The sequence below is a fragment of the Aplysia californica genome, unplaced genomic scaffold (genome assembly GCF_000002075.1).
Source record: "Aplysia californica isolate F4 #8 unplaced genomic scaffold, AplCal3.0 scaffold00109, whole genome shotgun sequence".
Classification (NCBI taxonomy): Eukaryota; Metazoa; Mollusca; class Gastropoda; order Aplysiida; family Aplysiidae; genus Aplysia; species Aplysia californica.
Window position 1 is genome coordinate 1,250,662 of NW_004797379.1, and position 20,437 is coordinate 1,271,098.

At 39.7% G+C, this 20,437-nt stretch overlaps 1 protein-coding gene across 1 annotated transcript; it reads left to right on the forward strand.

Moving 5' to 3' along the window:
• The first annotated feature begins 1,634 nt into the window (after positions 1-1,634).
• LOC101860400 (trafficking protein particle complex subunit 4) lies at positions 1,635-16,031 on the forward strand. The gene is made up of 5 exons (XM_005095627.3): positions 1,635-1,916; positions 7,809-7,983; positions 10,672-10,775; positions 13,027-13,153; positions 14,664-16,031. The coding sequence occupies exons 1-5, from the start codon at positions 1,739-1,741 to the stop codon at positions 14,734-14,736; spliced, it is 657 nt and encodes a 218-aa protein (XP_005095684.1). The 5' UTR covers positions 1,635-1,738; the 3' UTR covers positions 14,737-16,031.
• Positions 16,032-20,437: the final 4,406 nt, after the last annotated feature.

A 20,437-nucleotide genomic window follows, 5' to 3' on the forward strand; every position in this document is an offset into this window, starting at 1 on the left:
GTTCTATCTATAGAGAGTAGACAGAGCAATTGACAGCTCTAGTTCAGCGGGGGAAGAGAAGTTTGGTAAGGGAGGAAAAATATGTAAAGTTACCTGGCGGTCCGGTGAGTCGGGTCTGCCAGGGGGCCCCCGTCCAAGATAAGTGTTGCCTCGTCGTGGTCCTGAGTTCGACTGAATACCTCAGTGAGTCTTTCAGACGATGTCTGCCTATTTCGCGCCGGACTCTTGACGTCATCCAAGGGCGTGCCACTCCCCTAATTATCTTGTCCCCACAGTAAATATAAGAGTCATGTCCCTTGACATCACACATAGGTTATGTTCTATCTATAGAGAGTAGACAGAGCAATTGACAGCTCTAGTTCAGCGGGGGAAGAGAAGTTTGGTAAGGGAGGAAAAAGAAAGCAAGCCAAAGAGTCTTAAACTCCAAAGTGAATTAGTATTAAAATCTATTCAAGATTATATGCATCTGAACATTTTTTTAAAGTAATGATGTCATTATATCATCAGATGGGAGATGTCACACCGAAATTAAAAGCCGCATTTGCCAAGTAAAAGCAACCTTCCACAAAATGAAACAGATACTCACGATCACAAACATCAATCTGTCACTGGAAACGAGAAAAGGAGTACTGAAAAGTTACATCGAGCCAATGCTTTTATACGGGTTCGAAGCATGGACAATCATTAAACAGCTGGAAAGAACAATTGTGGCGACAGAGCTGTGGTTCATTAGACACATGCTGCGTATCCCATGGACAGCTAGAAAAACAAACGAAGAAGTCTTGGTTGAAGCAAATTGCAGAAGACAGCTTATGACGAATATAAGAACACGACAGGCAACCTTCTTCGGACACACAATGCGGAAAGAAGCATTAAAAAATATTGTTACAACAGGCAAGTTTGATGGAAAAAGAGGTAGAGGCAGACTGAGGGAAAAGATACTGGACAAGATGACAACGAGGAGCAGCAAAAACAACAGACACAATTGCTGCAACGCAAGACAGAGTGACGTGGAAGTCCATGATCGCCCATGCCAGTCAGCAAGGCACAGGCACCGGATGATGATGAAAGTTATCTTACGATCCCATGTAGGCCTATACAGGCATTATAATATTATCTAATAAGAGGTCGGCGGTGCTTTTCTTTCCCTTTTTGTTATCCACTTTTCCCTCCATAAGTTAAGTGCTTTTAGCGCTCCCCCATCTTCCTTCCTTAACAGACAGTCTCCTCGACATTTGATTTAGATTCATACGCTTTACAAATGCCGTGGGAATCCTTGGTAATTTTTATAGGCTACGATTACCTCTGAATCATAACGCTGTCTTTCCATATTGTTCCAAGAATCATAGCCAAAAGTTTTGTTTGATAGGGGCCTACATCGGCAAAACATTCAAATTTTATTTCAGGAGTAAAATAAGACTGACAGGCAGACAGAAAGAACAGAAATAAAGACCAGTACCTGCCAGGGTCACCCTCCCACCACTCGCCTAGAATCTTTCAAAGGCATCTAATTGGTGATAGAAAGGCTACATTGTATTAAATTTACAATTAGTCGAAAATCTAGAGTGATTGTGAATACGACGATCAAGAAGCTCTCGAACAAAGAAGTTAAAAAACTATAATGTTAGCAAGGGGCGTAACTCGTAACACAGTCACAGGGCCACAACAAACGAACTATCTGCTGCTTTTTCCTCTGTCCCACCTCATACTCATAGATTCGGTACCCCTTGATCATAAAATGACAATTTTCAGTGTTTATATTATTAACAAAGCCGGGAGCTTGATTTATGACTATGACTCACCAAGTGTCAATCGCCCGGCTGTAGAGAAAACTTTTAGTTATCCTCTTGAATTGGTACTGAAAGTGTTTGACGAGAAAGTCGTAGTTTCATTCGGTGAACGAGATGGAATAAAAGGTAAAGTTGTTCGTAATTTTGAGATCCTAGACTAGATCTAGATCTAGAAATCTAGATCTTGATCTAGATTCAAAATCTAGATCTAGAATCTAGATCATATATATATATATATATACAGTCAAACCTGTGTAAGACGGCCACCCATTGTCAAGGAGAAAAAGTGGCCGTATAAGTAAGTATAAATACTATAATGTACTGCCGTTAGTATACGGTATACTAAAGAAGACAGGTGGCCGTCTTTGGCAGGACTGATCATGATGAAGAAAATGCATGCCCACCTGAAACCCCCCACCTTATTTTTATTAGGTCGGGGGGCAAAAGCCCCCCTGAAACCCCCCTACTCTTGGGGCCAAAACCCGCGAATAACAATGCCGGGTGGGATCTACCGAAAAAGCGTCGAACAGTCTTACCCACATGCTGTTAAATGTAGAAGACGCATCTTTCTGATTAGCTGCTAATTTTAGTAATGTGATGTCATCACTTCCTGGGACACCCACAGACTCCGTGGAGGTACTGCATGGAATGACTTGTTTTCTCTGTAACATTTCGGATTTTCCTAGATCTGGTACTTGGACATGATGGAAGATCACTTTGATAAACGCAAAAACCGCACGAAAAGTGCCGTAAAGACGCTGTTAGGATTAGATCTGAAATCTAGATCTAGATCTAGATCATAAAATCTAAATATCTAGATCTAGATATCTAGATCTAAACCCCCCCCCCCCCCCCCCCCATCTGCATTCTTCATCACTAGATCTACAGGGTCCCCACCAAGTCGGGAAATCGGGAAAAAGTCGGGAATTTTGAGATGGGTCGGGAAGTCGGAAAAGATCGGGAATTTTGTGATGGGTCGGTAAGTCGGGAAAGGATAGGGCCTGTGTAATGTGTAATATAATATCTAGACTGTATGGTTGATGAATCCTGAAGAGGAAACGTAATTGAACCGCTGTGGCGGAAGTGTATATATACACTGAGGCTCGATCGGGAAGAATCAAGATTTACTTTCGCTTTCGTTACCGCCCAGAAATTTTCAGGTAATAGTCTGATAGATAACGCAACATTTGTAACATGCAGGTTATGAATTATGAACGCTATGTCGCCTTGAAAATAAATCAATATTAGAAATCTGCCCTCTGCTGTCGCTTGTTGAAAAAAAAACGAAAAAAAACTTGTACAAGCGTCTTGACAGGTTCGCCCTCGTGACCGGTCAATGAACCTGTGAGTACCGACGGTCTGAGCGCTGTGAAGTATAGGACTCCTTTATAAGATACACTCGTGGAAGGGGATTGGGGGGGGGGGGGGGGGGGCTAAAGGTAACGCTAGAGGACAAAAACTGAACTTGGAAGCAATTTTTTAGCATTTTGATAACTACTTTAGAGCTCTCTGCAAAGCGCGCGTTGGTGCAGGCCTTGTGTGGAATCGGGATCCGTCATGCCTTGTTATTGAACTAAAGTGTTCGCGTTTCATATCATTGGATGGGGGGATTGTAATTGATATGATCTATATTTTAGCTTTCTGTTCATGATTGGCAGATTTTCAGTGTCACTGCCTCTTGCCCCCCCCCCTCCCCCAGTTCTTGCACCTCTCACACTGAATAGGTGTACTTGAGCCATTCTAGTTATTACTAATATATTACTCTTCTTTGAGTTGCAGCAATGGTTTTCGTCTTCACGTTTATTATATATGAATCATGACACCCTGACTGGTTATTGACAGTCGATATTCTAGTTCTAGGTCTTTTCTCGGGCTTAACACAGGATTCATTTTTTTATATAGGGTCTATAGTTTATGTTGGGTAATATGATGAGGGGAAAATATAAATAAGAACGGACTGAAATACCAAAGTCTCTCAAGATCCCAGTGCCACACTGACATGTTGTTGACTGGATATAATGTACCTACATGTGTGTGTATGTGTATTCACAAACATATATACATTGTACATGTATTATATTAGATATAAATGGAGCACATGCTTTCATTGTTATGTAACTGTACGTGTTCCTGTAGAATGGATGAGGCCCCTCCCTTCTAAAATTGAGAAGCTGGGTTCTCCCAGTATTATAGTCATCTATTGTTTGAAGACTATACTACAAAATGTACATTTGCATTCATTTATAGACATTTTGACTTTTTATCATTGATAGATGGGCTTTTTTGGGGATCATTCTTGACGCTCAGCGGCCTGATTTTCCCCTCGAAATGGGGTCTTGAAAAAGATTTGGGGGTCTTGAAAAATATTTCCAGGATTTGGTGGGGACCCTGGATCTAATATACATTTTAAAAATAAACACTACAAAGCAACAAATTAGAATTTATGGGACAAACTGTCATGGTCAGTCGGGAGGAGGAGAAGAGAAATAAAAAAAGCGAAGGCCAAAAAAAAACTGACCGGGATCGAACCTCTCATAAAATCATTGCATGACTTCAAACACAGACGCACTGTCTATTCGGCCGTCAGAACTTCCGACAGCGAGAGATAGATTAAGCTTAAATATACACAGACACTTCCATTCTTGGTGCCATACGGTTGGCTATACTTAGATGTAGTCACGTGATGGGAGGGATATCCTGGTCTGATGTCAAACGAGATGGGCGCCTTCCCTAAAAATAGTTTGCGTCCTTCTACGTTTAATCGCATGTGTCTTACCCCCTACCCCTCAACAGCTAAAACCGTATTTTATTTTATTTAACGAAGTGACTATTCCCAGTGACACTGGGGATTTATAGAGAAACTATTCCCAGTGACAACGGAACTCTTTTGCGTTAAAAAAATAGCCTTTGAATTTTCCCTTACTTTACTTTACTTTTCCGATCCAGCGGCCATTTGGGTTCTAGCCCTTCGGTCTGTCGATATGGCAAAGAATTGACAGGTTTTAATCAGCTGTGCTTTGTCGCTGTATAGAGTGTTTCCGATGTCTGGGGAGGCAGGTAGGTAGGTGCTACGCAGGTCACAAAGTGCAGGGCAGTTAAAGAGGTGGTGGGGTACTGTTTCATCCTGGCAGTCGCACAACGGGCAGTCGGGTGGGGTATCCTTGCGGATCCTATTAAGGTAGGAGTTTAGTGGTATGTGTTGTGTTCGCAGGCGAAATATTGTGACTTGTTCTCTTCTACTCAGGGAATTTATTGCATGAATTTTCCCTTCAAACTACAGAACAAAATCTGCGATGCAGATGGAAGTGCGTGCAAAGTTCTCCTCCATACTGAGGTCTAGGTTTGGCCCTATTGACTCAAACCTGTTGAGTACACAGGTCTCATTAGATCTAGATTATATCTAGATCTGCCTAGATCTATCTAGATCTAGATCTAGAAAATCTAGTAATTATTCAGGTTTAAAATACATGCAAGTCAGTAAGTCACCTTTTGGTTTGGTCTGAAATACAAATACTTTAGACATTGCAAACTAAAAATTTCATTTCCAATTCTGCCATCATTATTAAATACGGCTAGCCTGATAGTCTAGCTGTCCTTAAGTACCCATATTTGGACTCCGAATAGATAAAAAATCTAATCAGACTCGAGTCCAAATAGAGCTGACTCTATTGACGGAAACCTGTTGAGTACATAGGTCTCATTAAAAATTTATTTTAGCCTAGTAGATCTAGATCTAATCTAATCTAGTAATTATTCAGGCTTAAAATACATGCATGTTCAGTAAGTCACCTTTTGGTTTCGTCTGAAATACGTAACAAATACTTTAGGTATTGCAAACTAAAATTCTATTTACAATTCAGCCATCGTTATTAAGTACGGCTAGCATGCCAGTCTAGCCGTCCTTTAAGTACGGCTAGCCTAGCCATACTTAAGTACAGTACGGCTAGCCTAGCAGTCTAGCCGTACTTAGGTTAAAAAGCCCTATTGACAGAAACCTGTTGAGTACACAGGTCTCATTAGTAATAATTCTGGTTTAAAATAATGCACTGTCAGTAAGGTACCTTTTAGTTTTGTCTCAAATACATACTTAAGAAGTATTGCAAACTATGAATATTTAACATTCAGTTGCCTGGAAATGACAGAGCAGACACACTCACCAAAAGGGGATCTAGACAGGAACAACCCAACATTCCAACTTCATACAACACTGCAAAATAAATAATTAAAAGCAACAGCAAACAAGATTGGATGAACAGATGGGCCTTGGGAAAGACAGGCAGAGCAGTTTTCAAACATATGACTACGACGAAAGGAAATGACAATATCAACCACCTACAGAGAAGGAAACAGACCACGATCTTCTGCCTACGAACATAACATGTACAGCTCAACTTTCACTTGAACAGAATAAAACCAGAACTTCCCCCAATGTGTCCTTTGTGTGACTATGCATATATGAGACAGTGGAACATCACCTTTTCCACTGTACAGCCCTAAATGACATCAGAGCTACACTTCTCCCTCCGAGACCTAACTTTGACAACACATTCTACAGAACATCATAGCAACTGCAGCAAACCTGCACTTATCACTACATGGCATTGGACAGAAGGGTGAGAGCCCAGATGTTGCTGGATCGATAACAACAACTACAACAACAACAATTCAGTAGGCTTATTTTTTGCTGTCTGTCGGTCTATCCATCATTATTAAATTATGTACGGCTAGCCTAGCCTTCTTGCCGTCATTATGTGCGGCTAACCTAGCAGTCTAGCTGTCATCTTTTAAATACGGAGCTCGCCTCTTCCATATTAGAATGTTCTTGCTGCTGTGGAGTCACTCACTGTGGAGTAGAAGAAGTGATTGCAACACTGCTGGGGGTAATAGTTCTAGTGTAAAGTGCAGAGAGCTTTCTGTTGAGTGGGAATGTCAATGAGAATGATGGCTTAAATATTTGTTTCCTTTGCAGGAACTACAAAATGTACTGGACAAACATTTTCAAATGATTAACTGTTGAAGAAATTTTCTAGGATCTCTACTATTTTAGTATTTTCCCTCTCTAGAGTGACTTTGACTTTAAAGGAAATCGGGTTGTTTTTTTGGGGGGGGTTTAAGGGGGCTTTGTTCACAAAATGGAGCCATTTTTTCATATATTTTTGTTTGTGCTTTTATGTGAGCTCGATTCTGTTAACCCCTTGCCAGCCCTGTGCGCGTACCAGCTGGTACGCCCTAACAATTCACTCTGGTGTGCGCTGTGGGTGTACCTGGTACGCCTGAAAAAAAAAAAACCCTTGTTTTGTTTTGTGCATATTATATATCTTCACTTCCTCACAGTTTTGAATAACAAAAGTTATATCCCTGTTTTCTCCGTCCACTTTCGGATGCATTTATGTCTATTTTTAGGCTATAAGTCCCGGGATTCGCATGTGGTAGCTTTAATCAAAAAGACATGATGGTGTATAGTGGATTGTGTGCAAATAGGGAAGTTAGTCTGCTTCTCTGAGGTTTTTATATGCAGTCTACACTCGCCACGATAGCTTAGCAAAGGTTGACTAGGTCTACGGATCAGGTTATTGAAGAAATTTATCGAGATGCAGACAGTGATGACACAGATTTCAATTCGTCCAAAGAAAGTTTAAATTGTCATAGATTTAATCTCCAAGAGGACACGAATCTTGATTACGGAGATGGAATTTTAACAAATCTAACTTTCACTTACCAAATTCTTTAACAGAATTCTTATACCTAAAAATGATTAGCACCAATGGATTGTATGTTCATTTCTCTTTTATTTGATCATATGCTCTGCTATATCTAGTACTTATACTTATAAATAGTAAGCGAACTATAGCCATTAAAAAATCAGACCATGTCATTCATACACAGTCACTGTGGAAATTTCCTTAGCACACCTGGTGGGCTTATGGTTAGCAGTCAAGGGGTTAATTAAAGGGTCAAATCATCAAGAAATGCTGATTAAAGCTTAAATTTAAATGTAAAATTGTACTTTTTTTTCAGTTGGCCATGCTATTCTTGGTATCAATGGCGTTGCAGCCAAAGGAAGAATCCTTGAGGATGGCAGGGACATCATGGAAACTTTGGCCACAGAGGCGAATTATCCCATCAACATCAAATTTGGAAAACCTCACCTAACTACAAATGAAAAGATTATGTTAGCCAGTATGCTCCATTCGTAAGTTTATACCCTTTAAAAAAATTTATTTTGCCTGTATAGATGCATTATAAAATACTTACTATGTTTTGATTTTGGTTTGTTTTAGTACATTAAGTATTACTAGTTGGTATGTTTTGCAAGCTCACAGAAGGCATCAAGTGTCTGTCTTCCAATCACTTCTGCCTCAGCATTGGCACTGGTGTCTTTTTCATTGAATCATGAAACAATATTATGTAAATGTGTATTCAGTTAACAACACTGATTTTCCCAGTATTTTTACACTTTGTTAGTAGGTGGTAGGAGGGTTCTACTGGTAGGTCCGTCCTACTTCTTTACTTTCCCTCTGTCATTTCTGTCTGTCTGTCCTCCTTTTACCCAGCACTAAGTGGCTATTATTAGCTGGTGTGCTTCTCTTTTTTTTTTTAACCAATAATGTACGTTATCATATATATATGTCTCACATACTTTTGCTAGATTTTGTAACCTCTGTGTTCATTAGCTTAAATTATAGTAAAGAATACTTATTATGGTGTTAATGTGGTTTTTTATATAGCACCTAATCTCTGGTCTTGAAAGCCCCAAAAGCTGTACAGTGCTAAATTATCATTCAGTACAAAAATAGCAACAAAAGACAGAAAATGTATTGTGCATGTGAGACCATTTCTGCCGTCGTAAGGGAAAACGACGAATGGTCCTGCGCAGGTAGCGAGACAAATTTTTCAGGAGAGGCAAAAACTATTTTCACTTTATAACTCTTCTATTTTTCACTCTTTTAAGCTGTAATTCACCAGATATCTGATTGAGGTGTTCATTATAAAGCAGTTTCTAAAGTTTGAATGGGTTAGGTTAAAAAAGTAGCAAAGTTATTCGACATTTGTCGTTCTCCCTTACACTGCGCACCCGCAGGTGAGCCTTGCGATGTAAGCGAAAACGACGAATGGTACGGTTCGTCGTTCTCCTTTACACGTGTGAACTTTAATGGACGTAGGCGATGGTCAGTTCTGACGCATTATTGGCAGTAATGACTGTGTACTGGTTACTACAAATAAAAATAAGACGTATACGAACTAGCTATTATACGTATAAAGTTAGGTGTTTGTTATATCCCAACTGTAACTCGGTAAACGTCCTTCGTTTTCCTTCCTCGCTTAGTTAAATACTACACAGTCAGTGTACAAATCAGATGTGCACACATTTTCAACAGCTTGATTTGAAACTCTCTTATTCGGAACCAAAGTTTGGTCTCCTTGATATCTCTTTATTGTATTCTCTTCAGAATTAGAAGCGAGTTTAACTTTTATTTTCGCTAACTGCAAAATTTTCCCTGCACGACGAAAGGGATAAAACAATGTTACAATGTCAATAATAGGATCAGATTATTCCAAAGTCAAACTTTCACCTAAGAAATGTAACAATCTGACTAGACTGCATCACAAACGCTTTCGGGAGAGGTAATGCGACTCTTTGTATTTAATAAAGGATTCAGTTGATCGGATCGGTAAACATACCACAAAATAGAGATCGACAAGGACAGTTTGAATCCTCAAGACATTATTATACTCGATCGTAACATCCATCAAGTCATAAAAAATCGTAAAGCAAGACTAAGTGTCACCACAATACGTCCACTTTTTAAGTTGGACAAAGAAATTTACTCTCATAACGCAGTGTCATTAATTGCTTAGTAATTCTATAAATAATGATGTCGACCAGTGACACGTGCCTGACAAATTGCGGCACTATATAACCATCGTTGGGATTTGGGATGTCAAATGACTGGACAGTAAACTAACATGACGTTAGTCTGTGAACATCAGGCGGACACTAATATGCAGTGCTAATTTCTCCCTAAATACTTTTTTGAGCCTTCCATCCCCACCCCTTTCCCCCTGTTCCCATCCTTTTTCCCCTTTCTCCCGCCTGCTCTTGTCAATTCACACATCAGCATAGGCCTAATAATACGTGAAGACAGACAGAAAAACACACTAAGTGATACATTCTTATAGACCTGGTCGACGGTACTCCGGGGGAGGGGGTGGTGGTGTGTTTGTTTGCAAAAAACCTAGTATGTTTGTACTGACACAACAGTGACAAACTGTCATTTGTCGCCCATGCCGAATTTGCCCAACGGCAGAGACCAGGGGACAACGCCGAACGAGCAGTGATCCTTGACCGATGGACCATTCGTCGTTCTCCCTTACACTGAGCTCTGGCTTGGAGCTCGCCAGTGTAAGGGAAAGCAACGAACTCTCAATTACGCAACAACGGATTAGGATATGACAACAATTTTTACACCATCAGATGTAGAATTAAATACTCTATGAAATATATAAAAATTTAAAAAATAGAACAATTTTGACCATTCGTCGTTTTCCCTTACGACGGCAGATTTAACATCACAGACAAACACATACCCACTCACATACACACACACACACACACACACACACACACACACACACACACACACACACACACTCACCAACTCAAACACACATGTGTGCCCACATGTATGCACACACTACACACATGCACAAGCACACACACACACACACACACACAGACACACATATACACACACACACACACACACACACTCACTCACACACGCACACATACAACTCTCAGTCCTTCACGCGTTATGAATTAATAAGCAGTAATAATATTACATGGCATGTAATTCAATCATTTCTGTATCTGCCACAGCCTGTTTGCCTTCGGGTCTCAACTGTCCCCTGAGCCGAACTCATCGGGCATTCATACACTGGAGACAGACACTTTCAAGCTGCATTGCCACCAGACCATGACAGGTAAAAACTAGTCCTTACCAATTTACCCTTGTGTTAAGTTGATACACTAGAATTACATAGTACCTAGTTTTGAAAGTTTTGACGTTAAAATTTTTAAAGTTTCACAAAATGTCTAGTTTTTCCAAATGCAATTCTTTGAATATTATCTTGATAATGACTCCGAATAGTCTTACGATTTTGATAAAGCAGATAGAACATTTGGTTTCTGCCCTCATGATCGTAATAATTCAAAACAGCCAAAAATGTCAGATAGAACTTTGTAATTCTAAGGTAGCCAAGTGTCTGTGGCATTACAGCAGTAGGCCCTGACAGGTTGAACAAATCCTTACCCTCGCGTAAACTGTCTGTGGCTTCAGAGCGGTAGACCCTGACAGTGCAACTTCACAACATGTCAAGTTTTTTAGAATGCAGTTTTTTGATTATCTTGATAACGACTCCGAATAATCTTACGATTTTGATAGAGCAGATTCTACATTTGGTTTCTGACCTCGTGGTCTTGGTAACTCAAAATGGTAAAAAATGTTAGGGCCAGTCCCATGCATGCCCTCTAGCTAAACCATTCTGGGAAATCTCTAACCACAAGATATTTTTCATGGATGAACTATTGTACATTTTCTTCTCTAGAGGCGGGTTGAATTCACTGGCAGAAATAAAACTCGGTGCTTGCTCAGTACTGTGCTTCACTGATCAGTCTCTATAGCCCTGTCTATTCGACATTGCTGATGACTGTGTCTGTCCCCTTTGTTTTTCTCACGAACATTCACACTGTCCCTTGTCTAATTTATAGGCTACCGGTACTTGTCAGGTGTTTGATGATCTTCTTTTCTCTTTCCTCTACTTACCTCTTGCTCACCCTCTATTCTTTTGTCATTTCAAGAGCTGTTGCGACTGCTCTATTTTTATTAAACTTTGGGAAGCATGGCGCTTTAAGATCTGATTTGGGTTTTAGATGCATTTCTGCAAAGATTTTCTTCACTTTACTGTCTTTACCATGTTAACTGCCTGCAAGGTCTTTAACTTTTCTTCTTCCTTGGATGTCAAAGTTCATCATCAATTCATGATGGATGAACTATTATTATTGACTGCAAAGGTTGTGAAAACTGGTTTTTACTTTCATAGTAGCCTACCTGATGATATTCTTGTACAGTGGAGTCCACTTATAACGAGTCCGGAAAAAACGAGAAGTCTGTTATAAAGGCACTATTCTTAAACCCTTTTTTTTTTCTCCTCTTTACCTTTGTAAACAAAATACTGCTATAGCGCTGTCAGACACACTTGCGAGTCGGTTATAGCGGATTATTACTGCTGCTGTGCACATGGCATAGGCCAATTATACATGATGCAAGAACTCGCCAGTTGAGAAACTTGTTGCTGATCTTGCGAAACAAAGAATAGGAGAGCCCATGTGAGTCAACAATGAAGGCCGCAGCAACTGAGTAGGGAGGGTGTGGCATGCGCAGACAAGCAGAACGCATCGCGTGATAGGCCAGTTTAGATTATCAAGGCCTACCATGCCTCTCACTTCTCCGATGCAGGGATGGAGAGGTCACAGCAATGTGATGGATGGAGCGAATGTTTGACGTGCGCAAGCAGACAGAATGGCCCACAGGGTGGGGTGGGGTGGGGGGAAAACACAGCGGGCGAGTTAGCCCAGAGCCCTTTCTTTCTGATCGCCGACGCCGAGCTGTCAGTCCACAACGCTAGATCTAGCGCTAGAGAAACAAACCTGATTTGATTTTTGTTCAAGTAAGACCTAGAGGTCATGTTGAAACAAAATCATCATCAGGGGAGATAGCAAAAGGAAAAACAGAACACCAAACTCATAGATTAGGCTAATTACTGGATCCCGTATAGCGAGAATCCTACTATAACGGACAGTTTGCTTCGGTCCCCTCCCTCTCGTTATAACAGGATTCCACTGTAATATGAATTTAGTTTACAAAGGACAAGTTCATTGGAGTAGGAACCTTGTCAGCTGAATAAATATGTCGTACCAATCACTCTGGACTCAAGCATGGTCTTTTATTGAAAAAAACAACAAATTTAATAAGCCACACATGTTGCTAAGATACTTTTTGAATTTTAGTTGTATATGATTTTTTTTCTGAATATAAGAAGGATCTTTTTTACTTACTCCAGTTCATGAAAGCTTTCAGAAGTAACATGTATTTTTCAGGTTTTCAAAAGAACGCTTGTTTTTATTATTATAATCCCACTTCAACTTCAATGCTTTTTTTTTCTTCTTCCTCAGGAGTGAAATTTGTTCTGCTCACAGACCCAAAGCAGGCTCATGTTGATGCCATTCTAAAAAAGTTGTACGAAGTCTACTCTGACTATGCTCTTAAGAACCCTTTCTACTCACTGGATATGCCTGTCAGGTATGCAGTTGCTATATAACCTTTTGCCCTAGGTCTTGGATTAGTTTCCTGTGCCGTCTCTCGAAATTAGGTCTCAATGCCATTTCTGCTTGGTCTCCTCTGTGACTTGTCAAAGTTTTTCGTGGCAAGGGGTTATCAGCACTCATGGCTCTACGTGTGGAGTGTAGGGGGTTGGGGTTGCACATTTTGACAAGAGGCAGGACTACATTTAGCTAAAAATTACAACATATTATGTGTGTACAGTATAAGTAGCATAAACTTTAGTACAATACAGGGAATGGGTTTTGTTTGGTTGATGCCCTCAACTAATTATTTTTTAAAAAGTAATGTTTCTTACTCACTGGTAGGCCTACATATATGCGTAGAATTCGTATGATTTGGGGTAAGAGGGCTTGTGATTGATGTTCAATTAAGTGTTATGATGGTTGACCTCTATGTTGCCAGGGGGTATGCGTTCTTACTGTCATCACAAGTTTTCATCTAAGCTTATTAGCCAGATCAGCAGTCCCATGTTTTAGTTTTAATCGACTCATGGCCTTGATCTAGCCCATATAAGACTTATTTCGGATCCGGGGGCTTCGATCATGTCACTTTCTTCATTCCTTATATGCCCATCTTTCTCATAATGGGAAAACTTGCAAATCTAAATTTTAAAAATGAGCTTTTCTGCCTTTTTGAAGTCATTTTAGTGTTTATGTTTTGCAGTCATCTGAAAGACTTAACCTGTGTTTTCATGGGTGGTTTGGGGGGGGGGGGGAGCTGTGGTGTGGTCTGCTCCTTCTTTCTTATCAAACATCTATCATCCTTATCTTTCCTTCTTTTTAGTGAATGATACTCTCTTATAACACCTCTAATCTCCAGCATACGACCTTATTGTATTGCAAGTGCTATAAAACTCTTACTATAAAGAATATACAAGACATGTGTTTAGTGATGGCTTGCGAGCTTTACCGTAAACTAACACTAATACAAGCAAAAAATGGTACCAATGAGAGCATTTTTTATTCCCGAATGGATCCATGCAGTACTTGTGGCTCAATTTCTGTACAAGAGAATTAGTGCCAGATGATTAGCGTGACGTGCATGTAATGTCTTACAGGCAACAAGGAATTGCAAATTTTGCCAACTTCCGTGACGTCCATGGTTTGGCACAAAGGTAAAAGTTATGCATTTTTGTGTAAGATAACAAAGGGGTTAAAAAATGTGGTTCTTGCATCAAGATTGACTTTCTAGGGTCTTGAGAATTAGAGAGTTCAGTCTTGGATTTGGATTACTTTGACCTTCGTAACCGAAGTTAGCTGAGTTAAATTTTAAAATGCATGTCCATTGTACATCATGCCCTGAGTGGTTGCTTTATTTATGTAGGCCTACACATTTAATATAGTGCTTTTTGGGCTGAACTTTATTTTTGACCACTTGGGTCGTGATGTCTAAAATTTCACTGGTATCCTTGATCTGTGACATATAAAACATAGAAAGTCTCACTTGTCTTCCATCTATCTTCTGCCAGAGCTGAGTTATTCGATGCCAATCTCCAACAAGTGATAGAGCAAGCAGACAAGCTTGGCATCAGCAACATTTGAAGATTTTCTCTGGAGTTACTGGAGACTGTCCTTCCTCACCTTAAAATAAGCGAAAGCAGAACCCGGCCGGGGTTTTGGATGTTTTTGTCAAGAGAGGGCTCTGTGCTTAACAAAATCATGTGCAAATTGTACTGCTTGACACGGTATCGACTTCTGTGTACTTGTAGTATTGTCGCTGTACAGAAAACACTTCCCTATGTTCCTTTGTTAAGTATTCCAATTCCAGTGAAAATAGGAGAGAAAATTGACGCATGAATGAAACTGCCTGAAGAAGTAGGCCCCTACACGGAAATGAAGAAGTTTCATACAATGTAGGGAGACTTACTTTTGGATTTACAGTTTGAATGGGAATATAATGTGTCAGAGTGAATGCATTTGACTTGTTCAATATGTGTGAGAGTGAGTAGATTTGACTTATTCAATATGTGTGAGAGTGAATGCATTTGACTTATTCAGTATGTGTGAGAATGAATACATTTGACTTTTTCAATATATACGTGTGAGAGTGAATACATTTGACTTTTTCAATATGTGTGAGAGTGAGTAGATTTGACTTATTCAATATGTGTGAGAGTGAATACATTTGACTTGTTCAATATGTGTGAGAGTGAATACATTTGACTTGTTCAATATGTGTGAGAGTGAATACATTTGACTTATTCAGTATGTGTGAGAATGAATACATTTGACTTTTTCAATATGTGTGAGAGTGAATACATTTGACTTATTCTTTTCTACAAAACAAAATTTGGTGAGTTGAAGGACTACTAATTTGGTCGCACATGCATGCACGCATGCATGTATCTCTTTACTTGTCAGTAATTTGAAATTTGCAACAAAAATGCTCTATATAGTTGGCTTTGAAATAGGACAAGAATGCCTTACATTCACAAAGGAAGCCAAGGTGTGGGTGCTGGGTACTGTTAATGCAAGAACAAACTTTTGAGATGTGAATGAATGTTGTGTACCGGTACTCGAGTAGCATGGTACAAATAGCCTGTCAGTTTTGGTCCTAATTTTGTTTCTGTTTTCTATCGCCTCACCTTTTTTATCCTCTTTTATTTTTGTTTTGTGATGACACTTCAGAGATAAGCAGATTTTAAAAACTTAAAAGAATTTCACTTTGGTGTCCTCAGTTTTGTTGAAGTTTTTTTCCTGCGTTTAAATGCACTAATTGAAACTCACACATAGTGAACAGATTTTCTGGTCCTGAATTTGTTTTAAACATTGTATTCTTTATATTTAAAACTCATACATAACGAAATCTGTACATTAAAGTAAAATATTTCCACTTCCCACTGCTTTCACAATGTGCTCGACAGACTGAATGTCTTCATCTGCCTTTTTGTTTTTTGTTCGTTTTGGTAAAGTGTTTTACGGCGCTCGCAACTGCATTAAGTCATATGAGCGCGCGGGACACACCTAATATTTTCAGTTGGTAGGAAATTTTGAATTTTGCCCGGGTGGCGGCCGAAGCCTACTCTTATCGATTTTAGACCACCAAGGGATCTTTAACGTGCACAACTTGCACACGGGCCCTCCGAGATTTTTTTCGCCCTTGTCCGAGAAGGCTAGGTGTAGATCTTTCCTACCAGAAGATCAGGGGTGTGGCTGAAAGACAGCAGTAAGAAGAAGGGAAGGAGTAGCAGTAGAAAGGCTGCAGAAAGAATCAGGAGCCCAAAGGAAGGGGCAAAGGAGGTGAGGGGGTTGGGGGCAGAAAGAGGAGACGAAAGCAGACGACAGAACATTGCTAGAGAGCAGGAAATGAGGTGAAAGGAGACAAATTTAGAGAAGAAAATTTTTCGGTCGCTACCCGGATTCGAACCCGGGACCTTTTGAGTGAGAGGCCAACACTTTAACCTCTAGGCCACGAGAGCCCCCCATCTGCCTTTGAGCGCCATAGTTTGTTTTAACTGTGCAGTTTATGTTAAGTCATTTTCCATGACATAATTATGTCCTGCAGTATTGACTGCGAGGGTGATATGTGCAGTTTTTCTCTCCGAACATTTTGTGGTAAGGCAGCAGTGCTGTGGCACAGATATCTTGTTCATGTCTGGATTTTCCTTCTGTTTTTATTTGGGGGGTGGGGGGAGGAGGATGGGTTTAGATAGCCTGTAAAACCCTGTTAAGACTTACTGTTAGCTCTGCTGATAGTATGTTGGACAATGATGTGATTATTTGTCTTAGTTCAGATCTCACAAGGGGCGTCCTTGAACTTGAATTGTTTTGGTATTTTACGTGGCCTTTTGCTTTTTTGTCTGTGTCCTACTGAAGGTTTTATAATATCATAAAATCAATCACCCAGCCTCTCAACCAACTTTGTTGTGTTAACAGGAGCATTAAATCTGGACAATAAAATGGCGTACTTAACAAACTGCATTTGATATGAGTTACTCTAGTCTTACATTCAATGGGCTGTATACATTGAGTCTAGAACGCTCATTGCAAAATCAGTGGGACATACGAAATATTTTCATTATGTATGAATGTCTCTATACGTTCATGTTTTAAACACATACAGTATAACACGAACAGCTCAAATTGGTTGGGACCGGCCTCAGTAGTTCGAGGGATCCGTGAACAGTGTTATATATGGCATTGGCTATGTCAGAGAATCAAGGGAAGCAACAAAGATTGGGGCGGAACAGAGATTTTTCTTTTTTCAGCCATTGTCCTAGATCAGGTAGGTTACATCTATGCGTATTGACTTGAATTTGAAATTTGAGAGAATTTGAAACTGACAGATTGAGAATAAGATACACGATGAGCAACACTTTTGAGTTCGCTCTGTATTGAGCCTACTGGTACCAAGACAGTTTAATTGAGTGGATCAGTGTGAGTGGTCTTTAGTGTGCACCAATCGAACAGTACCTTTTCAAATTTTTCAAGACATAGACAATTTGACAAAATTTATAAGCATATCGCAACAATAGTCAACATTGCAATGATGGAACAATGCAGCCCTACTCCGCCTCTCCCACCAAGCATGTAGTCCTTTGCAAAGAGGGATGGGGCGGCAGATCGTGTGATATACAACCCTTCCTCTAGCTCCCTTTACACAAGCGTAGCAAGGCCTAGAACCTAGACACATGTCGAGCAGCGCGCTAAAAATAGTACAGCTAGCTGCTTCTGTGGAGGGAGGAAAGTGCTATTTTACTGACCTTGCCTTTTTCTGTTTTTATTATTACTATTATTTTGTCTCAAGTGCACCTCAAAGGACTTTGACTTTAGACCTCTAAAGCGGCGTAATTAGTTTGACTCTTCCATGTTTGTGTTAGAGCTTCACATCATTTTTTTACTAAGATAAAGAAGGAAAAAGAAAAACAGGACTAGGCACAGTTCGACAGATGCGCGATTTCGAATAACCTGTGTTTGACCTATTCAGTTATACTGTATTACTATAGGAATAATTTTCTCACGATATGCGTGTTTTGTTCGCTATGTGCGTGCTATTATAATACATATGATGATATATGTTGTATATTGCATAATATGATTTGAGTTGGTTCTGCCATAGTATGGAATATGAGCTCACTGAAGTTCAAAGGTTAGTTAGTACTTTTATATTTTTTCAGCGATACCTTTGTCCTTTTCTCCTACCTTACACCTGAGAATCTAAAGACTTTATATTTTATATCAACAAAGAGGGAATTGCAGGCCATTGAAGCTCAGTAAGTTACAAACTTTATCTGCCACATGAAGGTTATGGGTCCAAATCCTTGTGTTATTCCGAATTGTGTTTCGTGTCTTGATGTCCTTAGAGAGGACTTGCAGCTTTGCCGTCAACATTATTTTTTTTTTTCGTCCAGGAGAAGGTTAAACTTGAACTGCCCCCCCCCCCCCCCCCCCCCCCCCCAGGGCGGTGCCACTGACTGATGTGTCTTTAGGCCATTCCCAAAGGGGGGACATATCTCGTTCAAGCATAGTAGAATTGTAAATGGGCCGATTCATGTCACGCTCATAACTGTGCCTGATCTACAACAGGGAACTGCTGCTTTTTCTTTCCTGATCCTTACTATTGTCATTTTCCTCTACTTCTTTTGTATGTTTGTCACTCCCTTGTGACCTGCTATTTTGGGGTGCCTTGATAGTCGAAGCAGACCTTGTGCTGTTGAAGCTAGAGAGGTGAGCAGTCTAAGTCTGGATCCCTGCAAAGACTTCTCTGTTGACACCCACCCCTTGGCACTCATATGACCTTATGCAGTTGCGAGCGCCGTAAAACCCTCTACTATAACTATAATACTATAAAAAAATTTAAAAACTTGATAGACAGTGAAGGTAGCCTCAAAAGTTTTGGTCTAGCTGAAGAGCTTCACTACGTACTAGTTGCTGTAGAGAGCCTATCTTTTTTGTATTTTCCTCAAAAATTTCTGTGGATTATCTTACTTTTACTTTTAGCCTCTCTGTTAGTCTGTTCTGTAGTGTTTGTAGCCTACTTGAATGTAGTCTGTCTCAGTAGATCTACATCTATGTGTCATGACGCGGTGGAATCGGGTGCTCGTCAGTTTTTGGGCTTGTGAAGTTATTGGAATCATCTGAAAGCTGATTTATTATTTGCCTTGCTTTCAATTAAATAAATATCCATCTATCTTGAATAGAACTCAAGATATTTGCGATTGAAGGAAGTGAGGTCGCCTGGTTTCAATGGTGAAATTAGCAAGAAAATGGCCGTCAAAGTTTGGTACCGGTAACTACAATAACTAAAGCGTCCATGAAAACAGAAAAATGACATATTTTGTGCCTTTAACTTTAATCGATGTTTTTCAATAAAATTCATATGGAAATTTGTTTTTATATATGGACATAAAAAAGAAAAATTCGATGAAAATTTCCAAAGTAGTGGAGAAATGCCTGTTTCTCCGATTTCTGTATTTTGACGAGCGCCTGATTTCACCATGCTGCTTCACTTATTGTTATCACTGGTACTGATTCACTTGCAGCTTACTTGTTGATTAGGTTCTCAGTTTTTTCTCTAAAATTGTCTTGTACAAATTTTGGTGTCTTTAGAGGTATGAATGTGTATTCGCATGTGTGCTTGTGAATACAAATTAATAGTTGAATGAACTTATGCAAATATACGATCACTTTTAAGGCCAAGCGGGCTAACCCAGATTTCGGGGGTTTCCTGAAATCTTGACCTACACCAAAAGTGGGCATTGCCCTACCTATAGGAGAAGTTTGGTTTCATTGGTATGTATATATTTGTTTGGTTATAGAGAAAACTCTCCTTGTCTTTTAAAGAAACTGAACAAGGGACAAAAACTTTACCTTCGATTTTCTCAACAGCATATTTCGGGATAGCCCCTTTGTGCTTAAAAGCTACCATTGGAAAGTAACATTGTGGTAAATTGTGTACACGTAAGTGTAAGTCTGAAATTATCACTTTCAAGGATATAGTGTGCAAGTTTTAAATGTTCCTGAAAACTGAGATAGAAGGGATATTTATATAAGGATAAGCACACGTTTTGAGCCATTTTTGTATTTTGTGATTTTCGCTCAACTTGCACAAAAATAAGACATGGTGCAATAGGGTTTCCAAATGATCTTTTCAGCCGTAATATGATTTGCCCTAGTTTCAGAGTTACGCTGTTTATGACTTTTACTACCATCAATATGTACATGTGTAGCAAAGAATTATAATGCATCTTCATACTTCATGTGTTATTACGTATGTTGGTATTAACTGTGGTTTTATTTATTC